Genomic DNA, 25734 nt, shown 5'->3' with positions numbered 1-25734 from the left:
AGGACTCAGCTTATGTTAAATATATTTAACCAGCAGCTAGTTACTTAATTTTGGCATTCTGTGTTAGTTAATGATTAAAAGTACAAAGGTCAAACTCAGAGACACAAGGCTTTGTATATCTCATTATTTGCTTTACCAGAAGCTACAAGGGAAGGAGCGCGGCTCTGTGTGAGTGGGAACTACGGGCTACATATCCAGCCTGACAAGCTAATGAGAACAAGTCATTCATTAACAGAAGACTTGCTGCTAGGCAAACACACACAGCTGGTATGGGAGAAGAATTTGGATGTGAAATGAGACAGTGTAGTTGTTTTTTTATAAGACATTTCCTACTTCAGCAAGTTTACAGTCTAAATAGAGACCACACAAAACACATTAAGAGCCTGATCAGAGAAAGATTAGGGCTTATGTATTTTCTGAGAGGCTTGGTAATGAGCGGAGAGGCAGAATTTGCAAAGAGAATGGAAATATTTGCATGTTTAACAGAAGGAACAAGTTTTAAACTTAAGTGAGATTTGATTACAAATGTATATGCTGATCTCTTGGGTACTATTCTATTCTGTGCACTCACACAAAGAAACACATTTGCAGAAACATCTTTAAAAACCCTGGTGCTTTCTCCTGCTTCATTTCTACAATTACATTTTTCTTTGGTTGTTTCACATTACTGAGCACTTTTAAAGAAACAATATTCAATTTGAAAACTAAAAAATTGACATATTTAATTCTGTATTACAATATGAGGCAGGAACACTGTGTCATTTGAAAGACACAGTAATTGCTTGCAATTCTTGCATAATTAAATAAAAAAGCCTGCCAAGGAATAATCTACCAGGTCTTTGTCAAATTAAACAGTAATAATACTTGAGACTGAACTTTCACTTTAAGAAGTGATTTAATTATTTAGGACCATTGTATAGAGCATGGCATCAGTCATGGCCGGGGCACATGGGCATTTACCAAAGCAGTCCAGAGCAAGGTTGGATCCATGCCACCCTGAATTTGTAACAGAGAACACCAATCCTGCAAGAAGTTGTACACTTAGGTTTCCTGACAAGACCAGAGACTAAATTCAGAAATGTGTACGATTCAATACCAGGAGTGCAATCACAGAGATTAATTTTTTTAACAAGGGCAACATTGCAATGTTTGGTTTTCAGTATGATTTAGAAAAGCGCAGTGAAGGTGCTGGGAACTCTGGCTGGCAAAGTGTCCTGAGCATGAGTGACAACCAGAGGGGGCAAGAAAGAAGACAGCGGTGAAGGAAGCGTGAGGGGAAATCAGCATGTGAAGCAAAGAGCATGGAGAGGAATCACTGATAAGTCTTAATTCCATCTTATCTTAACCGCACATCTTAGAAAACCAAGATAAGAATTTTTTTTCCCTAGCTAATGTAGCCTTTATTTTGTTTTGGACTACTATTGTGCTTTGCTGACTCTAATTTAAATATAGTACAGTAGTCATCAGAGGAATCTACAGTGGGATGAGTTTGGTCTTAGGGACATGGATGGAGATACAGTAAGCATTGCACTCTGAAGCATTTGCTATCCTTTAGCTAAATGTCAGCTCTTTGGCTACAAACTTCTCAGTGAGAAAAAAGCAAAAACACAAAACAAAAAGCTTCCATCTGCAGACTAGAGATCTTTCACTATCCAGTGAGCTCGTAAGACTTCAAATTAAGAATCAAAATAATTAGGCTCCTAAACACGAATTAAGGCAATGCTGAAAGTCTGGTGGCAAAATACTCCTATTGACCCTCCCGCAGACAAATGCCTAAAGGCCTGAATCACCACCAACACTATCGAGGGACCTCGTATTGCCTCAGCAAATGTACTTTATCAGTAGACATGCTGTGCAAGTTGAGTACTAATTTGCAATTGCCAGCAGGTGCAGAGACTTGTCATCATTTTCTGTTTGGTAGAGACATCATTTTCCAGAGAAAAAGGCAAACAAACACCATTCTTAATGTTCTTATTAGCATACCCCTCTACAACCTCTCGTGCCTTAAACAGATGCTTGGGAAGGGCGGTGCGGCTGTAGCACTCACACAAATATATACTAGTCAGGAAAACAGTTACTGAAGAAGTCCTATAAGTCGCTTTTTCCATGTCCCCCCACCTCTAGCTCTGCTCCGATGGAGGCCATGAAAAGGTTAAGGGTATACGATGATGGGAATAGTTCATGCACAACCTCAGAGTAGTTAATATGTTCCAGTGCACAGTTAATAGATATACACACAATGACCAGCCACGCTGTTAGGATCCTGTGAGGGTGGTTAGTTGGACAGTATACCTAATGCAAAAACAGAATGGACGTGTTTGTAGAGTTTTATTTTAACTACCTTGGAAGAAAAGAACAGTTACTAACAGAAGAAATTTCATCTGTTAAGGGCTGCACGTGAACCTTTTGTGCTGTTGGGCAAAATCTGTTAGAAAGCTGCACTTCCTGAGAAAGCTTTTATGTTTGTAGCTGCTCATTGAACAGGCCTGCAAGTACTTCAAGCAATCTTGCATGCACTGTGCATACATTCTAATTTAAATCATAGTAATGATTAAAAATAACTTTTAAAACAACACTGAAATGCTACCTATTGTGCCACGAAAGATCTCTGTGGATGGTGTATGTTAAGAGCTGTCAGTGACAGATGACAGGATGAGCGAATGTCAGAAATTACATTCTCCTTGTAAATGGCTCAGCACTTAACAAGCTTTCAGTGTTTATTGCAGGGTAACTAACTTCGTGTCACAAAGCCTTTATCAGATCTTAAAATCTTTCATTCTCTTTTTAATGTCTTTCCCTAGAACCCTTTTGTTCTGGCTCAGAGGTGGCTGCCTGCTGTTCGCACAGCTGAAGGCTGGGTGTTACAGGTAGCTGAGCGGCCATGCCGGGGCCATCTAGTGGACATCACCCTCTGCCTGTGCAGATATCCCAGGTGAGTTACAGCTGTCCTGATTTCCATGATTTGTTCTGGTATTGTAGTAAAAGCGCAATAATCTTGACGTGGGAAGCACAGGTATCCTTTACTCTTGAGGATTCTCCAAATGCCTAGGGTCAGGCCCCTGCTGTCCTAGGCAATTCACAAATACCTCAACTAATACTGGTCATATCCTAAATACAGGCCAAATGTTTAAAATACATCTGTTCCTCTGTGCAGCTTTGATACACTGAAGGTGTCTGAGCTGGAAGAAGAGCAAAGATTACTCCTAGAATTAATTTTCAAGCTGCCAATACAGTAATGCTAGTTAATTTTTCCCAAGTTACAAACAAAAACTGCCCAGTTGACTCAACACTCAGGCCCAGGAGTCTCCAATTTATCCACAGGCTTCTTCTGGCACGGAACCCACACTTCAGGCAAATGACAGCTGTGAGTTCATTACATAATGTGGAGCACATAGGACTGCTCATCCAGCAATTACTTAATCTTGTGATTTTTGGAGCACACTGTGGATGTGGAGCAATGTATTGTCAGTGCTTAGAAGAAACTCCAAGAAATGGGTATATGGTAAATATTTAAAGTCAGTTCAGAAGTGATTCTAGAAATGCCACATTTCTGGTCAGGCATATTACTGTAGTGTCAATGCTGCCTTTGTTTCTTGGTCCTATTATCCCTTACTCAAACAGCTCATGAGATGGCAGATTGACTGGAAGCCCAAAACTGCCAGGAGGGCAGTAACTATTAGGATACCACATTAACACAAAGCTGCCAGCCCTCTTCAAAAGAAATTACCTTCTGACAAACAACCTATTTCTGATAATGCATGAGCCTGATAACATCACAGCTGATAATAATAGGTAGCATTGATACACATTTTACCTCTTCAAAGCACGTTGTAATCTTTGCATAGTTAATAACTGTGACACTCCATGAAGTAAATACTCATTAGCCCCTGTTCTAACAATAAGGAATGGCGTGGCTCAGTGTCATCAGTGACTCAGTAGCAAAGAGTCATTTTCAGTTTGGAAAGTTTCTTGTTTATATCCCATCGCTCTTCTAGCAGGCAATCCAGAAGAGTGGTCACCAACAAGGGCTTGGCATCCCCTGCTGTGTGGGGCCAGAGGAAACGACACCATTTAAAAGAAGTGGTTGAGAGCAGCAAGTGGGGTACAGTCTGAGGACATAACTTGTTTAGCAGACTGTCTACAACCAGTAACATCTTGGGCACTGGTTTTGAAGCTTTTTAAACAGGGTATGGCACAATCTAAAAATACTACTATACAGTAGCAAATGGTAACCATGCTGCAGCCCCCTTCCCTTTGCAAGACCTTTTTAGAAAACCCCTGCTTGACTCCATCCCCAGCTAAGACATATCTGTGTCAGACAATTTCTGTGCGGTCAGCCATTAAGATAACCCACAGTAAGCTGTTATATGTGCACAAGCTGCTGATATGGAGAATGAGGGATTTCATAAGGTCTGAGGAATAAGAGCAGTGATTAAACCCAATTCTCTTTAGTGTACCTACGTATAATAGTCTCTTGATATTGGCATCTTCTTTTAAAATGCTAATGGCCTTCTTCTGTGTAGTTCTTTAGGATCAGTGAGTAAAACGGCATTAGGAAATAAAAATACTATTCCTGTTGATTGGAAAGAGTGGTTCTATCCTGCAAGGCAGCTGCAAATGGCACGAGGGAGTTTTATGTTTGTTGTCTCTCTGCAGTCTCCAGAGAACATATATTTTGATTACAAGGCAAACCATTTACAAATGCCAAACCGTGCAAATTCTAGCTGGAATGAGACCAGGAAAAATCTCCACTGCAGAGTATACCTATGTGGACCGGTTCTGCCTGAGACTGTGCGTCTTGCAGAGACACCCTCTGCTCATAGCCACATAGCCGTGTCCCTTGTAGGTCGCAGGACTTGGCAGTGCGTACCCCGTGCTACACCCCAAATATTCCCAGGGCTATTTTAGGAACTGTTTTGTTGTGTGCTATTAGCAAGCTTCTCTCTAATTCCTGATCTCTCCTGTGCTCTTAGTCCATGAATGCAGTAAGTGAAGGCATTTCTGGCTGCACAGGCTCCTCGCTCCTGTTCAACCTAGCCCATGTCAGAGAGCACACCAGTCTGGCTGGGTGAGCCACCCCTATTTCAAGGCAGAATTGTTATTGCAGCTGGGTGCATTTCAAGCACATGTGAGAGTATGGATAGCATTTTGGTAGCACCTGGTGACCCTGGGAAGGTAGAACATGACTTTAGAAGTGTCACTGGAAATTTCATACGTGAAAGCTGACTTCCATGGAGGAGCTTCTCCTCGCCATCCCAGTCTAGGACAGCCACACGAAGGCTGATCTAGATGCGGGTTGCTGGGGCTCCTTGGAGGCTGGCTGCCAACAAGCCAATGTGACACTGCCCTTAGTGATGCAGTGAGGGCATCTGAGACTAACAGCTTTGCAGCTCATCCCCAGAGAGGCAAACATGGCCAATATATCGCTGAAATAGTAGCTAGCTTGGAGAGCGAAACACCGACAAGAACCTAGGTCTTCTAAACTGCAACAAGCACCACGATCTCTCAGGATGAAACCTCCTTCCTTCTGCTTTGAGTTGGGAAGCCTTACGCTAGAAGTAGAGAAGCTGAAAGAAGGGAGCTTAATTGCACACCAATTAGCGATGGTGTGTGCTCAGCCACCTGATGACAAGATGCTGCTGCCAGCCACACCTGTCCAGCAACACGCCTGATGTTAACTCACACCGCTGTGCCTTCCTGTTCCTATGTGCCCTCAGCCCGGGGAGGATGAGGGCAGGTGACATGCTGCAGCCCAGGGAGTTCACCTGGAGCCTGATGAGCAGTGGAAGAGGAGGCGCATGTGGTGCGGGCAATGCACAGGAGTGGGAACATGGTGCGTGCACAACAAAGAGGAGGGCCTGGAGGAGGTTGGGTTAGCCATCCAGACCTGCAGGCTGCCACCCGTGTGCCAGGGCCATGAGGAGGGTGTGAGTTCTCCTTCTGGGACTGGACCGCATGGGAAAGCGATCCCACGTTTAATCCACCTGCTTGGGCGTGTAGGCTACAGCCCAGGTAAGGGCCCAGCTTTAGCCTACAGTGAGGCTGCGTTCTGAGATTGTGGGGTCACTTTGCCATCAGTGGGATAATCCCTGGGGACACGTGCAGTGACATCAATGCAAACACCAAAGTCCGAGCTCACGCTGTGACTGACGCGTGGCCGGGCATCGCCGCGATGGGGCTGGGCACCACCAGGACGGGGCTGGGCCCCGCTCCTCGCAGGGCAGAAACACCGGGGCCTTGTTCCTGAGTGCTGCAGGTCTCACCCCAAGGTGTGAAGGAACCCGCTGGTGTGCAACATATCGCGATATGGGACGGCCACGAAAGCTGAAGGGCCACTTGGAAGGGACAGAACCCGAGCCGCCCAACGCTTGGAGGAGCACAAAACGCCCCGCCGGAGCTGCGGCTCCCCCCTCCTTCCCCGCGCCATCCATCGCGACCGCTGTCGCGACGGGCGGGGGCGGGCTCCCCGGGAGGACCGGAGGTGGCTGCGGGAGCCGCTCTGCCCGCTCCGCCGGCGCTCTGTGGTTTAAGATGGCGGCGGGGGCCGGGGGGGCGAGGCCGTGAGCGGCGGGCCGGGCCGGGCCGGGCCGGGCCGGGGGGCGGCGGCATGTGAGCGGGGGCCGCGGCCGGCAGCGCGGCGATGGGGCAGCAGGTGGGCCGCCTCGGGGAGCCGCCCGCCGGCCTCCAGCACCACCAGCAGCAGCAGCAGCAGCCGCGGGCACCGCGCGGGAGCAGCGCGGGCAGGCCGGCGGGCCGCCGGCGGGAGGCGGCCGGGCGCACGGCGGAGGGCGGCTTCAACGTCTTCGCCCAGCACGGTGAGCGGGGGGAAGGGGCCGCGGGCGGCCTGCCGCCGGGCTGGGGGGGGGCTCGGGGGGTGGCGCCGGGCAGGGCACGGCAGCCCCGCCGCGCTGCTGCCACGTCCCGGGGGATGCTCGGCTCGGCGCGGGCCTGGCAGCGGGCTCGGGGCCGGGGGAGCTTCCCCGGGGATTGGGGGGGGGAGGGGGTGTGCCAGGGCTCGCCCCCGTGCCCAGCGCCGCTGCGGGGAAGCGGAGCTTGCAGCGCTCCGTAGCTGTCACCGCCGAGGTTCCGAGCTCGGGGTGTGTTTACAAGAATAAACGTTACATGTGCTTGCAAGAGTTTACTGAGGAACTTATAACGTGCCCTTCTCGACCTATAACTCGCTGTTGGTATTATAGAGCCCGAAGCAGGAAAGGAGTTGGTTTTGATTGAGGTATTACAGCTGCCCTCCAGTTTGCAGCTGAAGTTATGCCTATCCATTTCTATCTTATCACTGTAAACTGATACCAGAAATGTGCAATGCAACATGATCCATTTGTAACTGCTCTTAGAAGGTGCCTCAAATTTCTAATCCCCAATGTTTTGCGATTGTTTTATTATTATCATCTCTGTGGCAGCTCCTTAATAAAATTCACAGGTTTGGGAAGGTGTGATGAACCGAAACCTGTCTGCCTCAGCAAGAAGATTGAGACTAGGTTTGTGGATGCATCCGCAATACTAAAGAAATAAATCTGCTGTGGAGAGCATCACTGGTTTGGCTTTTTGTAGTGGAGGGAGGTGTCAGTGTTTGTAGACCAAGGCTGCTTCTGACAAGCAGCCTTGTCAGAATTTCTTTTGCTCAATAGAATAAGCATAGGCAAAAAGATTAAGGAACATCCAACCAGCAGCCTAAATGTAAATATCATCTGCTGTGACTGCTGACATGTAAGTATCTATCAAAACAAGACTGCATCACTAAATTTGGTTCTTAAATTCTCAGTGTTATCACAGCTCTTGAGTTCAGGGAGCAGTATCAGCTGGGAAACCAAAACAACTCTGTGCTTGCCGAAATGCCCGACCCACTCTTACTGCTATTAAAGCTAAGGATTACTTTTTCATTGCTTCTTTCAACCATAGTTATCATCAACTTTTTACATGATTTAGTCTGTCATTGGATTGTATTTTAAAGGCACTTGGGGAGAAACATTAATCTAAAATAGAGACTATTGTAAATTCACGATGTTAGGGAGCAGATCTCAGAAGCTACACACTTATCCTGGTTCTTTTAGTTTGCTGTAATCTATGTCTTCAGTAGCAGAACAAAATTGCTGTGTAGACTGCTAAGCATGACTTAGCAGGCAAAAGTACTTCTGCTGATGGGAATCTGTCTTTAGTGTTTTGGTACCCAGCTGACTACTTTGTTCTTGTTCTTACAAGGCAAGCATATTACGAGAAACAGCAAGGACATCTGTGGGAAGTATAGTTCGGCATGTAGGGCCTTACAGTTACTTCAGAGTAACGCAGTTAAGGTTTTCTTGACTCAAGTGCATCTTTTCATTTATTGCTGCATGTTTTAGTAGTAATTTAGTGCAGCATCCTGAACATGTCCTTCTAGCTCCTCCCTCTGTGCTACTAAATTTTAAAGGCAGAAGGTAGGGAGAGTTATTTACTTGTAGTGGCAGGGAAATGGAAAGAAAAAGCTTTCTTAAGCAGGGAGGCACGCAAAACAGACAAATTAATGTGCTCTGCCAACCCTTCTGCTCTGTCTTCCATAGAACTAGAAACAAGAATAAGCTTGGAAAGCAAACAAGCTCTGAATAAAACTGTTCAGTGGCATATAAAAAGAGCGTTTCTCTCTTATAAGAGCGATCATAACTTTTAAAGTAATTTCTCTACTACTTATATTGCCTAGACTATTGCTTCAGTGGTAAGGTAATATTTTACTTAGTTTTTTGTTGCTTCTGTTATTTTCTTTGCAGACTGTAAAGGAATATTGAAAGTGCCTACTGAAAATAAGATACAGCTTTCTGTTCTTTTAGATTATAGAAATATTTTCTTCCTTTTCTTCTTTGTTTCCAATCTAGCTTTTGAGGGTTGCGCGGCAGCCTTCAAACTCTTGTCCTTGGTGAATGCTTCAACCCTGTTGAATTGTTCCCTGAGTCCACATACGTTTCAGTAGACATAAGTGAAAAGCTCACTATTAATAATCTATAGCAAATGCTAGTTAAAGTTGGGTACGTATTTAAAACGCTTGTCTTGGGCAATAACCAAAGATTCTTGTCAAGTTCCTGGATTTGGCGTTAACTTCCTTTCTCAGAGAAATTGTTCTCTTGCAATCCTGATTACCCTTGTCTGAGATTTTTTTTTTCTCTCTACTCCTATTCTTATTTTTCACTTACTGACCTTCTCCTGTTTTACTTAACCTGGCTTCCTGCTGGCTTTCCTTAAGCGCCACCCTTCTTTACTGAGACACTCTTGTTGCTGGTGGTATTTCTTGATCCGCATTCCTTTCTTCTAGTTGTTTCTTACTGAACCTGACCTGTCCTGTCTCCTGTAGGACATGTATTCACAGTATGTGGAAAGTGATGGAAAACACACAGGATTATATGCTAGCACTCTTGGACCAGTGACTAAACCAGCCAGTCTAAGGATGAGCCTAGGTTATCTGCCCTCCTTGAGATGTTCATTGAGGTGAGGAAGACCACCTCTTAACTGGGCTAGATCCTTATGGTTATACATCCCTGTTTTAGCTCACGTTGACAGGTTTCAAACTGTTATCTCAGGAGTGACATGAACCTTGCCAAGGACTCTTGCCAAAGCTCATTTTGACGGGTTGCTGCTTCTTGATTGTTTATGAAAAGGATCGAAGTAAACGAGGTTTTCGGCCTTAGACCCGTTTTGCCACAGGATTTTGAAGAACAGGTTGCGTCAAATGAATTAAGTATAATGTCTCTTATGCTAGGCTACCAAAAACCTGAGATGAGTATTTTTAAGCAATTAACTTGAAGTACATTTGTCTACAAAAAATGGAGATTGAGTTGAACCAGTTTGTCCCAAACTTATTTGCTGTGTTACAGAGGTTCTAGCTACAGCTGTGTAGCAGAAGCAGTACAGATATCCAGAAGTAATGCCTATATGTATTTATGGAAGAAACAAGGAATATGAAGATGTTTTCTGCTTTATGGAAGGAATATGGAAATCTGTATTGTGGCACCCCGCTATTCTGTCATGGAAACAGATACCTAGATTCCTGGGGAGTTCAACTCACTGTGGTATTGAAGTTGAACAGACCAGACCTAAGCAAGCTGATACGCACACATTATTTCTTATCAGTGGAGCAGAGTTCTCCAAGATGTAGAAGATGATGATGGATTTTGCAGCCTTTTGCAGTTAGGCCTTCAAACTGCCTCACTCTAGCATTCCTAGCACATAATCTGTGACTTATAAAAGCAAGCAATGGATCATCAAGCATGTTGGTTGCTAGTAAAGTACTAGAAAGGAAGAGTGTAAACTGAAGGATCGTTCAAACACTGCTGTTCCCATTCACACTGCTTCAGAGTTAACTGATATCACAGAGACAACAACTGAGTTGGGAGAGGCTGCAGTGAGCACTGGTTATGATCTAATTCCTACAGTCCAGTGCAGCCAGGAAAGAAAAGAAGTACTCGGTGCTGTCACAGGTCAAGCTTGCTTTCCCTTTCAGAGAAGGAACAGGGTAAAGAACAGGAACATAGTTTATCTCCTTATCCTTTCATTGGTTTGTCTGAGAGAAGGTGTACAACCAACAACAACTGACAACTTCCAAGTTGTGTCGGCTCTAGTCGGCTCCTTGTATGACCTTTAAACAGTGACATGCTCAAATTTTCTTTCTGAAGAGCAGTGATAACCGTCTACTGTACCAAGATATTCTTTGGAATGGTGTTAGCATGCTTTTCATCTCCGAAAAGACTTGCTGAGTGTTGTAGAAAACATACTGCAGGAAAATCAGATTATTTAAATCCTGGCTGGGAAGCCTTTGCTATACCTGTTTGCGATACTGCTACAGTTGCCTTGGTGATATATTTTGGGGTAATGGAAGGCGCTGCCACGCTTGAGCTTTTGATCCAGCAGGCGCAGGACATTTGTTCCCTGTTTTGTTTTCTAGAGGAGGAGTTTAGCAACCTTTTACTCAGTGCATCAAGGTCAAGCAAGATAAGCCTATACTTTTAAAAATAAAATTATCATTAAAGCTCCCCTAAGGCAGTTAGAGTGCTGTGCTACATGATAAAAACATTCTAAAATAGGAAGAAACACAAATAACTATCCCTTTGAAATTCAGTGAAACTGAAGGGTTAGATACAGGAAAATGGAAAGAAGGAGAGAAAATAGGGACTGTTTAACAACTGTACTTTGTGGGCCTCCTAAAGTGTCCTTTATTTTTCATCCCAGTGAAAGGCAGCAAGCTTGAGCCAGAGCTACTTGCCCGCAGACTTTCCTGTCAGTAAATGCCCTACGCAGATGGAATATAATCACTGTATTCAGCGCCTGGCTCTTTGTACTGTAAATCAGAAATCTTGTGGGACCATAATGTATAAATAACTCTTAACTAATTATTTGGGGAATAAAGGATAGTTCAGCTAAGTATCTAGAGAAATGTCTCCTGTAGAACATGAAATCATAGGCTCCTTGTTCTCTGCTGCTTCATTCTCCATGATATCCGAATTATTCCATTATTCCTGCAAATTCGGTTGCATTCAATGCTCATTTTCATAACTGGTCTTAAGTCAGAATTTTTGCATACCGTATTTTACAAGTGAGAAGACTCTACCAACTCAATAGAAGGGACAATATAATGCAGACTACGGACCTGTTTTAATTCCTGGCAGATTATATATATATATTTTTTTTTCTTAAAGTACTTTTCATATACACAGGGGAACACAGTCTGAAGACGACAGGAATGAAGTTACTTCAAACCATGGTAATCGGAACTATCTTAAAAATCAAATTTCAAAGCCTAGGCAGATCTCTGATTTCTCAGTTCTCTTGTAGCAGATGGTGTGGTACAAGTTGTTCTAGCAATATTTCACAAACTTGCTGTTGCTTGCAAGTGCAATGTTTTGCAGAAAAAAATGTTGGATTTTTTTTGGAAATAAGGACACGGCCAAGTGAACATATCAATGGGAAGTGACTGTGTAAGCTATTGGACACAAATTGTCACAAACAGTTTAAATCATCTCCTTTAATCTAGCTGGACTGACAGCTCACATAATTAAGAGTTAGGAGATGGTTGGACTATCTCCTAGAGGTGCTGTGGCAGGGTTGGCTTTGGGAATATTTCATTGCTAGTGCTAATTACAGATTCTGAGACAGTAGGCTTGAAATCATGTTTTCACTGGTGTTCAGAAGAAGCGACCTGTTCTGTGACCCACTTACTTCAGCATATGTCAGGTTCCTAAAAGCAGGCTAGTCCTTGCTGAAGTCCAATCATACTTTTTAGATCTTTGTTTTTTAGGATAAAGCTAGATGATCATTAGCATGATTTATTCTAGCCCATTTCTGTTAGTTGTCACAACTGTTTCCAGTACACTTACCATTAAGCTGCCTTCTAAATGCCGGTAACAGCTGACTAGTTCACACTCGTAAGAATCCAACTAATATAAAACCAAGAGAAAGAATTTCATACTTATTCCAGTAGGGATACGTGTGAAAGTTATTAGAAGTAGTGCAGGGAAGTTGTCTTTAGTGACTTGCCAAATTTATTTTCACCTGGTCGTATTTAAAAAAAAAAAGCCATGGATGGATGGCTGCAGCCTAAAGCCACGCCAATATTATAACTGTTTCAGAATCTGATGCCCAAAATCCCAGCTTGCCAAGCAGTTAGTTGTTCTTTCAACGGTGTGTAATTATGAGTGACATGGAGCTTGGTAGCTGTAGTGAAGAGGTAGCTCTTGGCTTTGCAGGTGAATTTGCAAAGGAGAATCTGCAAGATGAACCTGCAAAGTTGAATCTGCAAGTTCCTTCTTAACAGCATTCAGAAGAGTATTTACTGATAAAGTAATATTTCTCATAGTTGCTCGGACCACCAGGAGACTGCCTCTCTCAACAGAGCAGGAAAGAAACACAAGCTTGCGCCAAGTGTGATAACACAATTGAGTTTCTGGGTCTGAAAAAATGTTTTTGTCACCATTACTGCATCGTCCCTGGCATCTGTCTGGTTTTGTGGTTATGAAATACTTTGTTTTATTTTAAAGGCTGATCTTGGTATTGTCCATGGAGATTATTCTCAGTAGAATAAGTGACTGTTAGAAAACCATTGAGGCTTCCTGTTGGTAACACTGAAAACCACAACAACAAAGCTCAGTTATATTACCAATATCTGCTCAGGAAGTTTCCTGTGCTTTGTGGTCTTTATATAAAGACATACACATCTCCCAATACCAACTGTTTATCTGCAAGCGTGTAAATTAATCTTTTAGTAGACAGCTTTCATTAGCAGCTAAATCAGCACAGGAGTTTCAAAAAACAGCCCAAAAGCAACTTTGCCATTTCTTTGGGGGGAGAGGAGATGAAGATACACAGAAATACTTCACTAACAACTGGATTGGTTTCGTTTCAATTTTTTGTGGCTTTTAAAAGGCCATTAAATTTATTTCTCACAAGAGTAAACTTTTTTTTTTGTAAATTCCTTTCCCTTTCTCCTGTCTCCCTGCCCAAACATGCAGAAGTATTTCTGTCCACAAACATTGTCCTTAGAATCTTAATCTTACTGTGCTATTTCCATTAAAAAATAATTACATGTGTTAATAAACTTGGAGCTTCATTTATGCTGATTTGCAATTACTCTGTGATAATAATCACGTGAGAACTGGAACTACAATTATGTAAGAGGAAGCGGTCTTCAATGAATGAAAACTCATTTTCCATAGGGCAGTTTTGCAATCCCCCATCCTTCAATTTGAAGGATGATTACTGGTTTGGGGCTTGGCCTCTTTTCTGCCTTTTTTTTTTTTTTAACAGGACAAATACTGAAGTGAAACTGAAGCAGCTGCTTCTTGATATAAGCTGAATGTGGCAAAGGCATAGGAACCATCTCCTGGTGCTATTTGGGTCAAATTAGGAATGACATTAGAGGAGGCGAGGATGAGAACATTTTGTATTTGTGACCCTATGCACATACAAGCCTATTTCTTCTTCCTTTTTCATGTAATAATTCCAGCAACAAAGGCACAGCAGAGACACACTTGATGCTATTTGTTATCATCTCACCTGGGCTATGTGGGGTGAACAACTATGGAGAAGAGTAACTCCAGAAAGACAGATAATGCTGGGAAGGGAAGAATGGGAATGAGCAAAGACTGGAAAAAGAGAAAAATGTAAAAGATCTTTCAGCCTCTCCCTAATACTGCATTTTGGTACATGGGAGACTTTATCTCAGTTGCTCAGCTTTGGAGATAATCCTTTAAAATACCGTCTTTGGTATATTTAATGCTTGTTGAATGAGACAGGTGGGCCTTCCACACTGATCAAAGTTAGAAGTGGGTTACTGCCTGAGGTCCCTGTAATGGGCGGCATGCCAACAGAGGGATTTCCTCATGTACCTAATGACTGATAGCAGACACTAAAATCCTGAGGTGCTGGAGCACAACCAACCACAAATCTGCAGCACTGGTCATTTTGGGAAGGAAAAACTCACTGGCAAGATCTCTTCCTTTCATCTTACCGGAGGTGGGATCAAGAACAATTGAACAGTGAATGCACATACACAGTCCTTTTATAAAGAGTTTGCACATGGGATTTACAGTGGGTAGGCAGAAGATACAATCACTTTTGTTGCAGGTTGTGAGCGCAGCACCATAGCTAATTTTAAATCAGGTGGCAGGCTTGGCTCTGGTTAAAAGAAATGATATCAAGATTGACAGCTATGGTGGTCGTATGTAGCACAGCTCATGAAATACTTCAATTTTTCAGATTCTGTAGCCAATTAAATCCATAATTTTTGGAACAGTTGACCATAGAGGGTAGTGTGCCTGTACAGTAGATACACCAAAACATATAGGAGCTGCCAATTGAAGAAACGCTTCCCATCACAATCTGTGACCACTCCAAAACGGCCCAGCCTAGAAGCTTGCTAAAATATTGTCATATCCAAGTAGGTTAGTATTTATACTCCTACATTTACCTGATACCTGAGAGGTCCAAAAAACGTTTACAGAGCATGGATAATGTTTTCTAGAGAAAAAACAAAGCTTTGTATGTTCTAATTTTGTAGCCCCTGTATTGTGAAGATAACCCTTAAAATCCAAGCCAGAGTGTGAATTAATACAACAAGGCCTTCCTTAGCTTACAGCGTCAACTCAGTTTCTCAAGATTATTTCAAAGTCTTTGCTGCCCTGGGTTCATTTTGCTAACCAGCGATGTCACGGAGTTAACAAGACTGTTCAGTTTTACTGCTGCTATTCAGAAACCTGTGGGAGGCTGTGCAACTGATGAGAATATCAATTTTGTGTCGCTGCTTAGAAAAGCAAAGAGCAGAAGTAGAGGAGAGATACAGCTATGCTAGTATTTCGGAAGTGTATTTAATAACAGGAGGAGACTGGAAGAATGATTGAGATAGAAGTCCTTGAAGGGATTTCCAAAGAAATCATTTTGAAGTGCTATTTCTGGTCCAGCGATCTAACATGCCAGAACTCGCCAATTAACGAAACGAAGATGATTGTTAAGATCTAAATGAAGTCTTTGTTTATGCAAACTTTTAAAAAAATCTGATACAAGTTATATCATCTGGGAAAAGTGAAATGAACTCTTCGTAGCCATGCGGATAGCGTTCAAGACCTTTTGAACTAGCTTGCAGCATAGCTTTCCTCCCCTACTAAATCACTGGCTCCAGCAGAACTTGAGGTTATGCTGCCCTGAGCCAGCACGGACTTACTGCTCGTGTTTAATGCAGTTTCTTCATAGAGAACCAGTTTTAATTGTAAAGCTTTCTTTGTGTCCACAGTTCACTTCAGTACAAGCAAGAGAAACGTGTCCTTTGTCTCAGAGCTGATTTGTAGTTCCTCTCTCCCATAACTTTTTTTTCCATCTTTGGAGTAGCTATAAAGCAGCAAATAAAATCGCTCAGTCTAATAGTTGGCAGTTCCCTCACTCATATCTGAAGTTAAAACAGCAACTTCTTCGAAGCTGAACTTTAAATCCCTAAGTGTCCTACATGTGCTTTTTGGAATATCCCCGTTACTAAGAGTTGTGTCTCGGTAAGGATGCCGTTCGAATGGCGTGCTGATTACAGAAAACAGGCTGTGGTACAGATGCTCTGAAACGTTCTTTGACCACTTTGTGGTGGTATTACTCCATTCTAGTTTGTTTTCAGGCTTTTTTTCTTTTACTGTCTGGATTGGCCTCAAGTAAGCGGTGATGAGGTCGATCATTTGTGGCAGTAATATAAAAAAAATAGCGAGAGCCTGCTCTCTGTCTGCAGGCTCGGGAGAATTCTTGCACTGCCTCCTGACTAGAAAGATGAGGGGATTTGGGTATTTTTTTTTCCTTTTTTTTTTTTTTCCAGCCAGGGAGAGTTGTACAGCCTGGGGAGGGATGAACAGTGTTTTTGTGATTGATACTAGCTTGAAAGCTGTGCTCTGCCCCAATTACCCAGTGAAGCACAGCAAAATACCTTTCACTGGTTACAAGTTCTGTGCTTGTTATTCAGTACTATATTTGTTGGTTTTACTAAATTTTGATTTATGGGTGCTTTTAAAATCCCAAGAGTAAACAGAGAAAGCAGTGGTACTGTATCAGATGAAAAAGGCTTTCTCTGAGAAGATCCTTAGAATAAATAGGGAAATGGTATCTCATGTCTGCTCAAGAAGCTATGTGGGTGTTGAGGTTTACAACGTAGTTGTAAAAAAAAAAAAAGAGCTGTTTTTTCATGTTAGAAGCTTTTTTTTTTTAAATCAAAAGTCTGATTTGAGCTACAGAAGAACACCTAGCCTGCTTTTCATAGTTTTCCAGAGATGCATTAGGTGTAGGATGGGTGCGCAAAAGCAGTAGATGCTCAAATGACAGTTTGCATAAGCCTGCTATAGCTATCTAATGAAACGTATCTAGCAGGTTCAACTCTTGTCATAACAGTACTGCTAATTTTGCTTTGTCAGAAAACGCTTTAATTTTCTGGCTTTAGATCATCATAATTATTAAATATTTAAATTATTTAGGGCAAAACCAGGAGGGCACTACGGTATAAATCCAAGCCATTTAGCTGAGCAGTACCTCACACACGTTAGTGCCACATTGAAATAAGCCAGATGTTTAAATCTGTCAAAGCTGAGCTTGTCTGGAGTCTTGCACAGAAGTTCTAATTCTTTGATAAGTCTTGATAGCTTCAGTCTATTTTTTTCGTCAAATAGTTAAAGGTAAACTTTAGTGAGACACTTGTGTCATACCATGAACACAAGCTTGCACCATAACAGTAGAGTTGCAACAACTTTTTTTTTTTCCTGTGTGCACCTTGCGGAATGTTTCTGCTAAATCAAATATTTTTCTCATTTCAGGGTTTAGTGGCAAAGCACACAACTTTGTTTCTAGGTGCAGCCTAGCTCTTGAGTTGTGCTCACCTGGCCTCTCAGGACCCACACAGCCCCAGGTGGATAGACTTAGTGCCCCTAGTACACCCACCTGTGTGGTGGGCTATGGAAACTGGCATGCCTTACTGCAATGTAATTATGGACTGTTTAGACTCAGGTGAGCTTTGCTAGTTTTCTTGCTTTACACATGGGGGATGGTATCCCCAGGTGCTGATTAACAACTAACGCGCACAATTAAACTGCAGCTCATACATGAAGCATTGCTAGTTAGTATTTGTTCCTGGACAAGGACAGCACCTAAGGAACCTCTTAGACAGTCTCTTTGCTTTCTTTTGCCTTGCCCTCTCCACACCAAGTTCACCTCGTTGCTTTTCTTTGGAATGCCCATCGCATTGCCAGCAGGAAGCAGGTGAGTTTGAAGCAGAGCTATCCTGGTAGCTGAGGAGCAGGGGCAGCACACTGAACTTGAAGAAAGTAAAAGGATCAATTGCAGCTGCTTTTGTAGGAAATTATTTTCCAGCTTACCACGAGAGGGTGCTACAATGCTTTGACTTAGTTTATCTGTTACTAAAAGGTTTTTCTGTTAGTAAATTAAAAGTAGAGTTTTTCAATATTAGTGTGTTTTAAGTAACTGTTGGCTTAGGAAAGACAAGATCCAAGTTGCATAAGGCAGATGTAGCTGTTTTAAATTGTAGTGGATACATGTTTATTTTGCTTTTGCCTGTAAGAGCTGAACTGCTTCCTTTTTAGTTTTGTTTCTGTTGGGCTTTATCCTAGGTAACTTCATCTGCCAGAAGGAGAGGTTTTCCAGGCTGTTTTTGTATGAGAACGCAGGCAACCTTTTGTGCGTGAAAAGACAAAGTCTGATACTTCTGCTGGCTGACCTGAGCACTCAAATTAGAGCTGCTTCTCTTTGCTTCTGTGTGCTTTTCTCATCATGGCAATAGCACTTGCCTGTTTGTGGAGATGTTTAGACTTAACTTTAGCATAAACACACACAGGAAAGCTGTCTGCAGGCTAGAGGTTCGGTCACCCACTCTTGTCTCATCTTGTAGGCTGTTTGATATGTGTTTGTTGTGGTTCTAGACTATTCCAAAGCACTTGTGGCATGATAATAGGTCTGAAAGGTTAGTGTTTGTGTTAGTAGTTCGACTTGTCTTGAAATGCAAACTCAAAACACTGCTTTACTGGAAGTTAAATCAAACTTGCATAAAGACCTTGCAGTTCTAGTGACTTGGCACCAGTTAGTGAACTTCAGCGTGCTATACTTGGTTGTGGGTATTACTCCACCACCAAACAAGAGTGAATTGCAGTAGGCGTTCGTGTAGTAGCATTGTTGGCTGGGAGACAGGATCTCTGCAAAGAGATCCTAAACTTGGTGTTAGGGTTTAGGCACGTAAGTACCGGAAAATCAAATCACCTGACACTACTCTGGTGTTCATCCTTGACTGCTCAGCTGTGGGGTAGTTGTTACACTACATTAGGACACATTTGTGTTTTTCTAAAAGTCACCTGTCATTCCCTTTAGTACTAGTCAGTGACAGGCCACATTAAAAGGAATACATAAAACAGACTACTGGATCATAAAGGTCATAAAACAGACTATTAGAAAGGACATAGGAAAATCCATTTAAAATATAACTAAGACTCTGGCTTGCGTATTATCATGTAAATGCAAGAGCATGAGTTCTGGTATGCAACAGCTGTCCTTTTCTTCTTCCCCCCACTTTCTTAATTTGCTATGAGGTTGAGGTGTAAGTGCATTTCAGGCCTTGGCATCTGGCTTTGTTACATCCACCCACCCATTATTTCCTCTTACAGAAAGATTAAAACACTGTTCATCACAATTATCCCCAATGCTCCACCCCCTAGCCTCCTGGGAGATGAGCTTGTAATTTTCAAAACCATAAAAGCTGTTACAGAAGCAGCATCTTGGTTTGTTAACAGAGAAACAGGCTTTAGTATATGAACTGCTCTGGCACAGCAGCACTTCAGTTCACCAAACCGAAGGCTAGCCTTCCAGGGGTTGCTCTACAGATTTGCTTTTAGAAATTAGATAGTTATGCAGTGTGTTGAGAAGCAAGCAGTCTATTCTGAATACCCTTTGAAATGAGGGTGGTCTGAGGCTGAGGTAAAAGGCAGCAGAATCGAATGTCCAGCAATAGGTGCTGGTGACAAATTAGGAAGAATGACTATTTCCTTTTGCATGAGCATTCAGCATTCTTATGCAGCTGCCTGTATCTTTGTTTTGAGCCATATCCCACCTGAAAATTAGGTGAAAATCATGACAAACCAGCTAAGTCTGGTCTTTCTGTTCCTTCAGTATATAACATTCAAGTCTGTGCTGTGGTATCTTCTATTACATGCTGCTGTACCACCTTTCCTTGCTTTAAACCTGCTTTCTGGCCCTGCTGTTCCTTTCTGTGGTGTTTGACATACATGCCCCTTGTTTCTTCTGTGCTTTTAATCCTTCCTGTCACTTCAATAACTTAATTTGCCTGTTTTTTCCTTATGTTCTCTTGTCTGGAGCAGGTCAGGCCCTCATCCTTCTTGTCCTTTTAACATGGGGTCTTCCTGTCTGTCTGTTCCTTCTCTCGATGGAAGAGTTTGTTCCCTAATCCTTTGCTGACAAATGAAGGCTGCCAACTTTAGAACCAGGAATGCAGACACCCAGGGATTGAAAAAATTTTTTTCCTCCATGAAGATACCATCTTTGCTTAAATACGAAAAAGTGATATTGATAAAAATTCCTGCAGTTAAGAAAACTACTTTCTGTAGTACTTAGCTGTTTAATCTCTTTTCCTCCCGTTACAGGTAGGGTAGTAAGTATATAAAAGGAAGACAGTTTTATCGTAAAGATAAGAGGCACGAGTAGAGAAGATGGTTTATGCAACAGATCTCTAGCAGAACTACTGACACTTTGAATTGTATGCTAGTGTCCTTTCCACAGGACCATGTTTTCTTTTCCAAGTTCAGCCATAGGGGCTTTCTATTGTGCTTTGTCCTATGATAGAATTTCTTCCTTTTTTTTTTTTAATGCTTGAATTTATCTTGTTTTAAACCTACTTCATTAGTATGAGGAGGTGTAGGGGAGTTTGTGGAGACAGCATCAGTAGTTTGAGACACTACCTGTTTACAAACTCTCATGCACTTTGTCTTGAAAGCTTTATTCACTAGTTAGGTACTGAAAGGATTTTGTTGCGAAATCTCTGAATATTGCATTTTAGGAAGGATGGCTGCCCAACACCAGTTTTAGTCCTGCTTTGCCACAGCTTCCAGTGTGATATTTAGCGAGTGACTGTTTTTTGCTTTATCCCTTCCTCTGCGTAGCAGGGATATCTCCCCACTCTATAGCGCTGTCAAGAGAATAAAATATCCAAACTGTGAGGCTCTGTATCAAGTGCTACAAAAATATCCCATGTAGTATCAAGTCATAATATTAGCATGCCCTGACTGAGCACGTTCTGTAGGCTGTGAATTTAGCGCATATGTGAATAAGCATTTACTGCTAGCAGAAAGCACAGCACGCTTAGCTCTAGTGAGGGCCACCACCCACAGAGCAGGTTCAGCCTCAGCAGCAGCCCACGGTCTGGGACCTTACCCCTCTCTTTTCTCCTTTCCTACCTCCCTGCTGGGATGGAGCTGAAGACAGAGTGAATTCCTTCAGTTATTAACAAGTGTTTCAGCCAAATTTGTGGATCTTGCTGTTAATTGTGGACACTCGAGCAAGCCAAATGGTTACCTACTAGAAGGTTTGGAAACAAGTCTGACTAGAACTTTTACCCTCACTGGAAGAGATTGCTGCTTCTTGTGACAAGTCTGGAGAACAATTTTGTCCCTAGAGAGCAATTATCTGCTTTAGAGAACTTCGCTGTTTGGGATGAGATACTCATACTGCTGTTTCCTGACTGCCTCCTGTGTAAAAGAACAGACACTACCTTATGACATGTGTTCTCTCTCAACATTACAAGTTAGCACTCATACAATTTTAAATCTGAAAAAAAAAAAACACACCAAGAACGATTGCATCTCAGGCCTGGTCTCTGAGGAGGAATGCTCAGTCCTTTCAGCAGCGTGCCTCTGAAGACAGCTGCGCAGTTAGCGTTTGTGTCTGCCAGGGTCTGCACCCTCCGCAGTGATCCCCACCCCAAATCTCCAGACAAAAACGGGAGACGAATCTCAACAGCTGCAGAAGGCTCAGATTATGAATCTTAATAAGGGTAAGGAGTTATTTGAAGTGCTTCTTTTCATAAGTCTCTAATGATGGCTGTAAGGGCTACTACATATTCCCATTCAAGTTGTCAAGATAATGCTAACCTCTTCAGAGAGACGGAGTCGTGGCAGTGTGAGCCTGGGTAGATGCCACATGCCTATAAACATAAACAGTGCTCATGCACAACATTGTGGTGGTTTATACTCTACCAGCGTGCCCTTTTCCTCTGCCCAAGTCACACCTTCTTTACACATGCTGATTTTTCCTTAACTAGGCTACCACCCTTACGTGATGTACTGCTTTCATAACATTGGAGAAGTGCCCATTAAAACTGGGTTGAGACCTCCACACCCAGAGTTGAATATTTTTCCTCCCCAGTTTAAAGGAATGACCTGCATTTTATGTATTTGTCTTAGATTACAGCAGCCACCTTCATGTATTAAGAACAAAGCCAAGCCTGTCGGTTTCTCCGTAATTATGTTATACCTGTCATTATGTAGGAAGCCCTGCCCTGTCTTCAGAAGTCATTAGACTCCATCTATTTTAGTTGGATGAGTCATTTAGTTTCATTCCTGCCGTTCATGTGCATCTATTGTCAATTGTAATTTCACCCTAACAGGGCCAACTGTAGCAATACCAGTCATATGAAGTCCGTTATAAATAATCTCTTCACAACATTCAGTTAGGTAATTTTCAGAAGTTGCAACGAGGATTTTCAAAGTAAGAATAGTTGTCTTATTTTCTAAAATGGATGGAATTTTAAACTGATGCAAGAAATACCTAATCTTGGAAGTAAAGTTAGCCAAATGGTCAGCCTGCACCCTCAAAACCAGAGAAAACAAGTACAGTGGTTTTGTCTCTTGTGCCTGGGGGAGAGCTTTGTGAGTTGGGTTTAGGATGACTAAAAAAACCCAAAAAACTAATAGACCTTATTAGCATTGCAGTTCTTTAGCAAAGTTGCTATCTGAAACAAGCCCCTTAAATAATGTCCTTTAATTTAACTCTTTGAAATTCAGAAGTGAGTTAACTCATACTTCAAGAGTGAAAGGCAGCATCTCTTCATAAGGCTACTCCTCCAAGTTTCTAGGAATAGGGATAGATCTTATCTGGTTTAAGTTTCATTTTTATTTTTTTAATGTTAGTGCTTATTGAGTTCTTAGCTCTAATGACTTTCTGCAGTGCTACACATGTATGCCTTTAATGAAAAGCTGGCTACAACCCAGTGCCCATGGACAGCAGCTCTTCATTGCTTTAATTGAGCTGGTGAGATTGACAGCTGAAGGAAGAGACTGGCTGTCCTTCAAGATGAGTTAGGTGCAAACTTGAAGTAGGATAAACAAATGGATTATCTGACCAATTTTTCTGCCAAAAAAAATCTCAGTTCTGTGAACAAATCTGTTAATCTAGTTTCTCTAGTAATTAGAAATTAAGTTCTTGCACTAGTAATATTCTGCATTTTAATTAGACCAAATTCCCAATGTAGCTTTTTGACTAAACAGTCACATTTGATATTACTAATAAAAGTACATACCGACCTAGTTAGTCGGTCCTGCTGAGGACCGATTGTTTGATGTATTTGGTGTGACAAGTTGATGTTTGACATTACTCAGCTTTTCCAGCTTCAGACCCTGAGGTGTGACCCTGCATATTTAAACTAAGGGTCTTTTTAGAGAAAAAGATTTCAGACTCCACACATGTCTCTGCTGGGTACTCATGAGGCTCTAATCTTTGTATTTCAGTGCTGGATTTATGTGCTGTTTTCTTCATGGGTGCTTCAGGGGGGTTTCATTTTTTGGTCACAGGCAATCTACTGTTCATGGTGAAAGAGTAACCTTAAGGGGTGATTGCCCCAGAATCTCTGCTGCTCCTTCATGCAGCAACTTCAGCATCCTTGGTGAAAGTGCTTAAGTGTGCTGAGTGCTTCTAGGTTTCTGAATTTCAGCTCTTGGTTCAGTTTCTCCAGGGACTGACTATGCGGGCTGTATAAAAATTTAACATTGTTTTGCTTATATAATTTATTTTAGATAGCGAGAGATTAAGATCTCAAAGCAATAATATGGTCATATAAATATCTTTCCTTGCCTCACTTTCCTCACTGTTTTTGACAGTTTTGGCTCAGTTCTGTAACCTATGCAGGAAGTTGTTACTCCTAAGCACCTCATGCAGCACAGTCATCTTGGCTTTAAGTGCTTAAAGTAGCTTGAAGGCAATGGGGAGGCTTTCTGGCAATGATGATGATGAGTAGGAAACATGCCATTAATTCTAAAGACCCTTCAATTAGCTTTCAAATATTAGCTAGCTTCTGATTCTCTAAAGTCTTCCTGAGCTGAGAGACCCATTTGAAGCCTACATGGTACAGCAGCTTTCAGTCTCAAGTTAATTGTATCTGCTGCTGGATGCTCCATTGCTTGCAGAGTAGCAGTTCTTCACCTGCAGCATGCCTTGTAGTTACCTCAGAGGTACTTTTTCAAAGAAATTTGGGAGTTAGGTAAAACATCCCAACAGCATGGAATTCAAAGAAATGCCCTAAAAGGCAGGGGGTTACATTTTTATAACTCAATGACATCTCAACAAGCCTGCAGTGGTGCTAAGAGGTCTCCATAAAGATGAGATAGAAAAGCCTGTATCTATGGAAGCTGTCTACATGGGATGGAAAATGTTCTGCTTTAACTACTGCACTGAGGAGGGCTATGGTTAATTTTGAAAAAAATTAAATACAGGATTGCCATAGATAACTGTTGCAAGTAGTAGAAATGTAACTGAAAATATCTTCCCCCTAGCTACCAAAAGCCAGAAGTGCTTTTGCTTCCAGTACCTGGACAAAAAGTGTAAGGCAGAACTCTGTCCCTCCATTTTAAGAGGCAAAGCCAGATGAGTTTAAGTTCACTATGTTTTTAGTTACTCAGATGTCTGATTTGGAGTAGGTTTGTATTAAAGAGGCTCAAGAGGAAGAATGATTTTGAGAAGCAGTTGCAGGACTGCCTGTTGCCTTGGAATGTCCAATTTCAAGACAGCACCTGGTGTGCTGCTATCAGCCCAGTAGTGAGCCCTGATCCCAAAGGAAGCACTTAGGGTGGCTGGTTCTTGAAGGGATACAATACAGCCCTGTGTAATCCAAGCAGTCAGCTGTCCTGACAACCTATACAGGCCAGCAACAACTGGGAATGTTTTTCAGTGAAGTGGGAGGAGGAAGGAATGAGGTGGAACTCTGTCAAATTTGAAAAAATCTTAATTTAACAAGATAAAGGAAACTTTTCTTGGCCTCTCAACCCAGAAGATGCGGGGGCACCCCATGCAAGTTCCCTTCTGGATGGTGCAGACATTGGTCTTAATCCCAGCTCAAAATTTACATTTCATAGAACTCCTAAATTAAGCAGTTTTACATATCACCCTCAAAGCTGTATGGCACAACTGGCAGAAATCTGGCCGTGAAACCGAAGGCAGCTGAAGTTCTGTTGTCAGATCTTATTTTCTACCTTAGGTTATATCATGTTGTACTTCATTAATTTCCCCACTGTTTGATGTGGTAGAGCACAGATAGCAGTCCTCCTGTGGGCTGGGGTACTCCTTTCAGCTACTGGGTTTGATTTCTCTGCTGCACAACTCACACAAGGTCACATTTTTGCTTTTGTTGGTGCATGCCCAGTATCAGTAATAATTCGTATCAAATTGGCTGTTTGTGATTCTACTTGCCACTGCTACCATTGCTGCTGGTGTAAAAACGTCTCAGTGCCCTGGGAGGCAGGGTAGTACTGGTTCATCCTCCCAGTTCACGATGTGCTCTACTCCCTGTCTCTACAGAAAAGCCCGTTACAGACCTGATGTTGTAGACGGATGCAATTTAGGAGCTAACCAGTGCTTTACAGAGCGAGAGGAAATGAACTGCTGAGCAAGCAGCAACGTTGACCTCCCACTGGGAATTTCCAGCCCTTTCCCTCTTCATTCCTTCCTCAGAATACACACAGTAAATAGAGTAAATTAACCATTTGGAGAGGTGGCACCAAAGCAGTAATGGAGAGCAGAATAGCTGTCAGTTAAAAACTACTGACAAGATAGTGCCCAATCCTCTGAGCATCCCAGTCATGCCACCACAAATACTGGCAGCAGGAGGGAAGTCTGACAGCAATGCCAGCATTAAGTGGGAGGAAGGCTCTTTAAATAACTAGCAGTGGGTCTTATTCCCGG

General features: G+C 42.5%; 2 protein-coding genes and 1 long non-coding RNA gene across 3 annotated transcripts in view; 2 read left to right on the top strand and 1 right to left on the bottom strand.

The window, feature by feature from the left end:
- The window catches only part of SOAT1 (sterol O-acyltransferase 1), a 69213-nt gene that overhangs the window by 36635 nt on the left and 6844 nt on the right, over positions 1–25734 (bottom strand). The window lies entirely within an intron of this gene.
- The window catches only part of ABL2 (ABL proto-oncogene 2, non-receptor tyrosine kinase), a 46604-nt gene continuing 27452 nt past the window's right edge, over positions 6583–25734 (top strand). Inside the window, exon 1 of the mRNA XM_080603490.1 lies at positions 6583–6815. Within this exon, the coding sequence (XP_080459616.1) occupies positions 6641–6815 (175 nt within the window). The 5' untranslated portion in view covers positions 6583–6640. The remainder of the gene's footprint in view (positions 6816–25734) is intronic.
- On the top strand, positions 6908–25723 carry LOC308199391. Its single transcript, XR_013954598.1, has 2 exons — positions 6908–17745; positions 18114–25723. It is a non-coding gene; the product is annotated as an uncharacterized lncRNA (long non-coding RNA).

The sequence above is a fragment of the Anser brachyrhynchus genome (genome assembly GCF_964034855.1).
Source record: "Anser brachyrhynchus genome assembly, chromosome: 8".
Classification (NCBI taxonomy): domain Eukaryota; kingdom Metazoa; phylum Chordata; class Aves; order Anseriformes; family Anatidae; genus Anser; species Anser brachyrhynchus.
The sequence above is the reverse complement of the archived record's forward strand: the minus strand, read 5'-3'. Positions and strand labels throughout refer to the sequence as shown.